Source organism: Schistocerca piceifrons, chromosome X (genome assembly GCF_021461385.2).
Source record: "Schistocerca piceifrons isolate TAMUIC-IGC-003096 chromosome X, iqSchPice1.1, whole genome shotgun sequence".
NCBI classification, from domain to species: Eukaryota; Metazoa; Arthropoda; class Insecta; order Orthoptera; family Acrididae; genus Schistocerca; species Schistocerca piceifrons.
The window spans coordinates 446,194,574-446,203,882 of NC_060149.1; the positions used below are offsets into that span (position 1 = coordinate 446,194,574).

The 9,309-nt window shown below is 40.2% G+C and overlaps 1 protein-coding gene across 1 annotated transcript in view; it reads right to left on the bottom strand.

Moving 5' to 3' along the window:
• The window catches only part of LOC124723230 (protein transport protein Sec61 subunit alpha), a 47,138-nt gene extending 38,477 nt beyond the window's left edge, over nt 1–8,661 (bottom strand). The window contains exons 1-3 of the mRNA XM_047248420.1: nt 8,516–8,661; nt 8,245–8,312; nt 8,075–8,140 (exon numbers count right to left, since the gene is read on the bottom strand). Coding sequence (XP_047104376.1) covers nt 8,075–8,140; nt 8,245–8,312; nt 8,516–8,522 — 141 coding nt within the window. The 5' untranslated portion in view covers nt 8,523–8,661. The remainder of the gene's footprint in view (nt 1–8,074; nt 8,141–8,244; nt 8,313–8,515) is intronic.
• Between the last annotated feature and the right edge of the window lie 648 nt (nt 8,662–9,309).

Genomic DNA, 9,309 nt, shown 5'->3' on the forward strand with positions numbered 1-9,309 from the left:
CTTGGACAACAAAATAACTGATTATGGTCAAAGTACAGACAATATAAAATGTAAACTGCCAACGGCAAGAAAAGCATTTCTTAAGAAGAGAAATTTATTAACATCGAATATAGATTTAAGTGTTGGGAAGTCTTTTCGATGAGTATTTGTCCAGTGTTTAGCCATGTATGAAAGTGAAACATGGACAATAAACAGCTTAGACAGGAAGAGAATATAAGCTTCTGAAATTTTGTGCTACAGAAGAATGCTGAAGTTTAGATGGGTGGTTCATTAACTAATAAGGAGGTACTTAACAGAATCACAGAGGCAAGAAGTTAGTGGAACTACTTGACCAAAAGAAGGGATCGGTTGATACAACATGTTCTGAAACATCAATGGATTACCAATTTAGTACTGGAAGAAAGTGCTTGGGGGGGGGGGGGGGGGGCGGGGTAAAAATTGTAGAGAGAGGCCAGGAGATGAACACAGTAAGCAGATTCAGAAGGAGTTTCGAGTTCCACCTCAAGATATGACACTACTGATTTTTTTTATCTGGTTTACTGATTATATATATATAATGGAGGGAAACATTCCACGTGGAAAAAATATACCTAAAAACACAGATGATGTGACTTACCAAACGAAAGTGCTGGCAGGTCGATACACACACAAACAAACACAAACATACACACAAAATTCAAGCTTTCGCAACAAACTGTTGCCTCATCAGGAAAGAGGGAAGGAGAGGGAAAGATGAAAGGACGTAGGTTTTAAGGGAGAGGGTAAGGAGTCATTCCAATCCCAGGAGCGGAAAGACTTACCTTAGCGGGAAAAAAGGAAAAAAGGACAGGTATACACTCGCGCGCGCGCGCGCGCGCGCGCGCGCGCCCCCACACACACACACACACACACACACACACACACACACACACACACACACACACACACACACAGCAGATGAAAAAATGTCTGCTTGTGTGTGTGTGTGTGTGTGTGTGCGTGTGCGTGTGCGTGTGCGTGTGCGTGTGCGTGTGCGTGTGTGTGTGTGTGCGCGCGCGCGCGCGCGCGCGCGCGCGCGCGCGCGCGCGCGCTAGTGTATACCTGTCCTTTTTTCCCCCTAAGGTAAGTCTTTCCGCTCCTGGGATCGGAATGACTCCTTACCCTCTCCCTTAAAACCTACATCCTTTCGTCTTTCCCTCTCCTTCCCTCTTTCCTGATGAGGCAACAGTTTGTTGCGAAAGCTTGAATTTTGTGTGTATGTTTGTGTGTGTATCGACCTGCCAGCACTTTCGTTATATATATATTCTTTGCGCTTTAGTAACCATTGTTGCCACAACTGCATCATGGTCACTGATACCAGTTTCAATGTGGGCAGCCTCAAAGAAGTCAGATCTATTTGTTGCCATTAGATGCAATACATTACCATCATGAGTAGGGTTCCTAACTACCTGTTCTAGGTAGTTTTCAGAGAAGGAATTCAGTAGAGTTTCACAGTATGTCTTATGCCCACTACTAACAAAACAAATTTTCCCAAGTAATAGTTGGATGATCAAAGTCTCCATCGATGATTACTTGGGTTCTTTTCCACTTCCTGCAAACAGTTATTCAGTAGTGGAAACTGCATTTACCACTTTTAAGTAAGAACGGAAACGAATTTTGTGAAGGTTGATAGGGGAAACCTTCCAAAAGTTGGTGTCTGAGGCCTCTTCATGCTTAGATAACAAACCAGACTTAAGGTCCAAAAGTAAGAAATACGAAAACTGCACTGTGTGGTGACTGGAACGAACGTACTGTGATGTGGCAGTAAGTTGTAGACCTGTCTTAAAACTGAGGAAATCTGCAGCTTTATTATTTGGTTGGACCATGCTGGAAAGATTTTCCAGGTCAACTTGTGAAAGCCTTCAGTCTTGCCCACAAAAGCTTCTACCTGAAGACACCAACCACTTTCACTTCTGGGAATCTGCACCCCTTACTTGCTGAATGTTCCACTATGCATTGTCCCCCACTCTCACTGGCCCAGAGTCACTAATGTCCAGTAGTGGCATCCTCATGATCTTTGCACCTGAATGCACTTAGCTGCATATTCCACACACAAAAGTCTATCTCTGGCAGCTCATCCTGATGAGTTTTGTCATATTTTGAGACACAGATATCCATATAAGACCTGTATCAGAGATATGGCTCAAACCAAGCACTGCCACAAGTTCAGTAGATCTAGAGGGCTACATCTTTGTAAGACACGACAGATGTAATCAACGACAGGCTGGAGTACGAGCGCACATATTGCTCTGATTTATCATCTACTGAGCTACAAATATCCAACAATATGGATGATAAACCAGTGGAATACATTCATTCACAGAGATCAAATCCCTGAACAGAAAGAGCCTGATGTGTCCTTCACAAACCTTGTAAAACAGGCAGGTTTGCCTGCTTCAAAACTACTCTTAAAGTCTCAAATCGACATACAAGCAGGTAACTATAGGTGGTGACACTAACAAATTTTCTATACACTAGTTCTTACAGTGTGAAATTTAAGCAGACACTTTCTTCTTCAAACTTGTTGCTACTACAGTTTGATCCTACCCATAACATGAACAATGATCACAATCTCATACATATATTTGCAATGAAATCCCCTAACAGAATAATTCATACCCCTCAAATATCTGCACCTCACATGTCTGCCCATAAATTTCATGACGTTCTTGATAGAATGCCTCAGAAGGAAACTGCAACTGACTACATACCAAACGCCAAACACATTACTTTATCTGGACTTGCAACTGAGGTGTAAGAAATAGAGCAATGTCTTCTATTTCTTTCTTGGATATAAACAAAAAACTTCATGGGTTTATTAAGAAACTGACCTAACTATATGACAAATATGCTTCCCCGAAGCCTGGAAAAGTAAGAAGAAAACCTGTGCCTTGGCTATCTGAACTAAAACAGCTCATGAATCTCAGAGATGTTGCACATCATGCATACAAACTATATCCATGCCTGAAAGCCCTACTGCTTACAAGCAGAAGTGGAACAGAGACAGTCAAGCTGTGTGAAACTGAAAACTCTTGCATGTCCATACAATAACAGACAGCAGAAAGAACAGCTGTGCTACACAAAAACCTACATGGTCTTAGTATAGGCAAAGTAAAAGCTGCAGCTGACCTGATTGGCACCGCCACAGAACTGAACTGGTACTCTACATTACTTACAACCACAGCTGAACCATAAATGAAAGACTCATCGCTTATTCATGGGGATAAATGACAAGCTGTGAAAAATTCTATCTAAAGGACATTACATTGAATACCATCACAAAAGCAACCATTCCTATCAGATCAGAACCTACCAGACAAAATGGCATCACAGTCCATATGATGAATTTTATTACTGACCCACTACTGCCCACTGTAACAGATATTAATCACTCCTTAACAACATGTGTATTCCCCGAGGCCTGGAAATGTGACAGATTAAGCCACTACCTGAAAAGGGTGTTGCATTCTTCCTGCAGTGTCCAAGACCTGAGAGCATATACGCCACTACCAGCTAAAACACTAAACACAAACAATCTACTAGACAAATACTGATCAGGTTTCTGTAAATATCACAGCACATCTGCCTTAATAAAGGTAGCAGATGACCTGAAGCTTGCCATAGATGCACAAGAGGCAAGCATCAAGTGCTTCTTTGACTTCCACAAAGCCTTCGACACTGTCAACTTTGACATTTTACTTGCCAAACTTAGCAGCCTTAACTTTTTGCCAAGCGCAGTGCAATGGTTTTGCTCATACCTGATGTCTCACCATCCATGCATCATATTCAGCCCCATAAAAGTTACAATGGGGGCAGGTACTACCAGATATCCTCGCAGTTTAGTATTAAGTCCTACATACTTTTCATTGTATGTAAATGATGTGCCATCAGTTTGTCCTACTGCAAATACCGCATGTACGCTGATGACCTGTAGTTGTATCCGAGTGCAAAACCAATTATCCTGACGACACCTATTGAGAATCTCAATATCGACCTGTGCGCACTACATAAATAGGTGCAGGATATAGGATTAAACCACAACCCATAAAAGAACAAAGTGATACTGACTGGTCATTCCAGCTCATTAACCTGAAGTATCTGGAATCCCTACCATCTTTAACCCCAAATGGGAGACAACTTTTCTCCTTCAGCAAACAGTCTAGGAGTAAAAATAAATGAAAATCTAAACTGGACTGAGCACATGACCCCAATATGCAAGAAGCCATCAGCATCTCTCCATGCCCTACAAAAATATAAAAAGCTATTCCCTCTTGACCTGAAAAAGAAACTTATACAAAGACTTATACTTCTAGTTACTGATTAGAGCAATGTTATCCTGCCAGGGCTTTCTCAGGAAAGAATGCAGCACCAATAACTGGTCATGATGCCTGTGTTCATTATATTGATGATGTTGAACTTTATCATATTCACAACTATTCTGTGCATGCAGACAAGTGCAGAGATTTTCATACCCTCTGTCTTGTCAACAGTCTTATCAATAAACACTGTCCCTCCTAACCTGTCTTTCCTCAACTTTAATAATCCTGTCCGAATGAGATGGCAGAAACCTCCATCCCCATCAGAGCAAAATCCTTTGCCACCCTCCAACGTTCAGCCATTTTCTCAGAGTCCTCAGTATCAGGAACCTGACTCTGGAATAACCTCCCACATTATATTAGAGAATTGAACAACATCTCCAGCTTCGGAAGACAGTTAATGACTTACTAATATAGCAACAATAAGGATTACCCTTCTACATCCTCCTTTCCAGCCAGATATTAATAATTTCCCAGTAAGCTTAGCTGGTGCAGTCTCTCTAAATTTCCTATCCCCAGAGCTCACCATATCAGGAAACACCTATTAATTCTTTTTATATCTGTCACCACCACCACCACCACCAGTACTATAAGCACTGTTAGTGACACCAAAATGACTGTCACAGAGAGAAACACAGTGACCATTCTCTCTTTTCAATCTCTAAAAGAGCTGCAACGATTCTCCTCATTATTTGGAACACTCAATTTCAGTAGTTTCTGTACATGCATTTGTATAATGTGGTACGAAACACCATCTGTAACCCATTTTTCAAAGCAAGGTCTCTCTGAATGATATTTAAGACAGTTAAGAGCAGAAATCTAGCCAGTGATATCACAGGAACCATACCTCAAATGGAGCATTTTAGTGGGGTTATGTATTTGTTTTTTGTTTTTTTTTTCCCTTCTGAAATTCATGAGGTTGGAGGGGAAGCATGTTATTAGCAAAAAATGACAATCATTTACAAGGATTTCCAGAAAACAGTCAAATACCCTATTCCAAAACTGATTAGAATTCACTAAGCTTGTACATGATACAAATTTCCTACATGACAGTTATATGTGATATTTTCTGAGTATTTCTATACTAAACACCAAGAGGGCCAATTCACATTTTCCAATATAACGTGGAAGTACCAATTAGGCTTCCCAACTGGTCAATTTGCTTTGCCAACTCAGAACCAAATTGTCCAGTCTATCGCCACACTGAAGATTTCAAACAAAGGGGGGGGGGGGGGGGTGTTCAGTACCACATTGTAACCCATGTTCCATACACTCTTAGCACAATATTAATGCCCAACACCCAGTTTATTCTTTGCCTTTAAGTTCGCATTCAGCACTGCTTGGTTGTCTCTGGATTGATTTTCCAGTGGCATTAGCTGTTTGTTAACAGTGACACAGTATTACGGATTTGCTCGCTGATTAAGAGTTGGCCAATACACATTTCACGTACGAGTTCACTGACTGCAACCACAGGACTGACACAATCATGCTACGCTTAGCTGTTGCTGCAAGGAGGCAAGTACATAATAAAATCATTCTGTGTTATGTATTTAACACTTTGGTGACAATATTACAGGCTTTTCCACTGTTGTATGTGTATTTCCACAGGAACAAAGGTAACTAAGGAAACAAACCAAATAAATCACAACTGCATTATTACTCTGTAATGAGCCACCAGAGACTGGACCCATTGTAGCAAAAATATCCCTAAATAACTTCAGAAATTCTGTCAGAGTCTGGTTTCACCCTTTATATCAAATAACTCAATATTATTTACAAATCTAGCAAAAGAATCTGCATAAACTATTCTTGCACTGTTGTTGTGGTCTTTAGTCCAAAGACCAGTTTAATGCAGTTCTCCGCAATTTTCTATCCTGTGCATACTGCTTCATCTAATAAAAACTGCAACATACATGCTGTTTACTGTATTCATGCATATGTCCCCTCTACAGTTTTCACGTACCACACTTCTCTAAATTACCTCCTTGATACCTCACAATGGGCTCTATGAACCGATGCCTTCTTTCATTTTAGATGTGCTGTAACTTTCTCTTTTCCTCAAACTGTTTGAGTAGTTCCTTATTAGTTAATCAACCAATGTAATCTTCAGTATTCCTCTGTAGCATCGTAGCCTACTTCAAAGAGTCTTTCCCTTTTCTGAACTGCTTGAAGCTCACATTTCACCTCCATACGAGGCCACACTCAAAAGATTTCCTGACAAATTTATATTAGATGTTGACAAGTTTCTCTTTTTAAGGAATGCCTTTCTTGTTAATACCAGTCTGCCTTTTACACACTCACTACTCCAGACAGCCAGTTACTTTGTTAGCCACACAACAAAACTATTTTTAGCGTAATTTCCTAATCTAAATTCTTGTACTATGGGCCTGAATATATTTAACTTTGGTACAAACACTGATTCCATAAACCACAGTAACAAAATAAGATAGTCACAAAATACCAAAAGTGTCACACGGAGACTTGCATGGGAACATGCTGTCACAGTATCAGCTGTTACTCCCTGCCAAAACTATCACATACCCACACTAACTCATCCTTTGTTTTTCTCCTCCCCTTCCACACCATCTGCTTTTCTACTAATGTCACCAGCCAGTCTATGGAATCAGTCTCCCCACCTGTCTATTATCCCTTCTCGAACATAGTCTTGTTCATAGCAGTTCCTCGCCTCCATTTGTGTTCTATTTCCTTTGAAAGCCAGTCTAATACTGAATTATTGATGAAGCAAACTAAATAGCTTACTTCCATTACTTGTTGCATCATTCTTGTAGCTCCCACACTCATCATGTTACATTACTGCGTGTTCTCTTTATGTATAAAAACTGTGACACCACAGGTTCTTAAAATTATGCAGTGTATTAGATGAACAATAAGTTTACCTTTTGCTTCAGAAAGTGCAGAACAAGGAAGTCTCATGGTACTTATATCTTGCCTTGAATACAGTATCAACAGCATAGCTAAAATGCTTGGGTTACAAATCTTACAGCCGTCAACTGTATCTCCACTATTTCCTAAATGATTCTGCACTCAAAGCCATAATACTAATTGAGATAGTGGGCTCAAATTTTACAGTGCTACTGACTACTTCCCCCCCCCCCCTATAAACAGCGTTGTTTACGTTTTCTCGCGGGGGGGGGGGGGGAGGGAGGGAGTAATCTGAGGTTTAGGTTAGTCGCCAACATTTGTTCCATATTTAACATTTGTCATTATGACATGTGAAGTACGGTACATAAACTATAAAAATAATTAATAACTGGGGGCCGGCGTGCGCATTAGTGGACGACGATAAAAGCATAGCTTTCAGCACGTTCTGTACTGACATTTGTACACTTTTCGAGTCCACCAAGCAATGAAATCGGCCTTTCGGCTGCCAATTTGCATGTTATATGCCAAACATGAACAATCAGTGATGGATACACTGCTGCATAGAAACACTGATTGAAACTGACGTTCGTCAAAAATATACGCACGTGTGACGCAAAAGCTGAAAACATGTCGACGCACTTACAAATGTTTAAAAACAACAATTCCACACACAAAACACGTGAAAACAAATTTAAAGCAAGTACTTATGGTAAATTCAAGTAACGGAACACTGTGAGAAACATGGTTGTCTAACCTACAATGAGGGAGTGGCAAAAAGTTGCAAGGCGAAACTACAATTTTAAAGACAAGAATAAATTTATGTATGTATTAACGAACAGTCACATTTTAATACTGACCTGGCAGCAGACTAAGAATATGAATAACGTTATCGCTGTCCATAGCACCTTCTCACGAAACTGAATCTGGAACAAACATATGGTTCGTTAGAAGCTTCATAATAAATTCGCCATGGGAGGTAAACACAAAATATATGAACAAAACGTATTAAAGCACTTAAACGTCATACCTTTCGTTCAGGTTTCGCGATTTCTGGAAGTATACTGCAAAACGGCTTGATTACCTCTAGGAACTTGACTGTAACACACGATCAACCATCGAAGTAATTACTTAAAATATGTCACCAAGCAATACATAAAAAGCAATAACGCAGTAATCACAGATCGAAATGTGAGATAATTAAACACTCACAAACAAACTGTGATTAGTACCAAATGAAGTTCAGCAAAACTTTTGAAACTGGAAACAAATCTGTCACATTTAGAACAATCAATACTTACTCCCCATATTTACGGTGTTTTACACTATTTATATATAACAATTCTTGTTTTACACGTTATACTACAACATGTGAAAATTAAGACACCGTCCGCAAGCCACCCTCTCACCGCTTCGAAAGACAACTATGCTTTACACGTCCACAGTCAACCAGTCACGTGACTCGTCGACGCAGGCGCAGTTTCGTTCTAAGGACCGCTAGAGAGCTCTGTGGTGGGGATCATCCGGTTCCAACGCGGCTACTGTTGGAGCATGGAAGTACAGTTACACGACGGCAGTATTCGATCAACGTGGCACCATTGGGTAGGGCGGTGGACACGGACGCTTAGTATATCTACGTAGTGCAGTAAACTTTCTTCAACTATGATTCATTCAGTTCAGCCATAGTAATGAATAAATGTTACAGATACAGCGCATCGCCTGCATTTGGGTCGTTTGCTAGTCTGTTTGTATATTTCAGCAAACTATTATCGGACTACCTCTATAACCCACCTCCCGCTAAAGGTCATTCATAAATGGATGTTTCGGGTTCCATAAAATCCATAGCACGACGTTATGAATCCTTCATGTCTCCACGTGTATATATATATATATATATATATATATATATATATATATATATATAGGGTGTTACAAAAAGGTACGGCCAAACTTTCTGGAAACATTCCTCACACACAAATAAAGAAAAGATGTTATGTGGACATGTGTCCGGAAACGCTTAATTTCCATGTTAGAGCTCATTTAATTTTCGTCAGTATGTACTGTACTTCCTAGATTCACCGCCATGATTTCATAC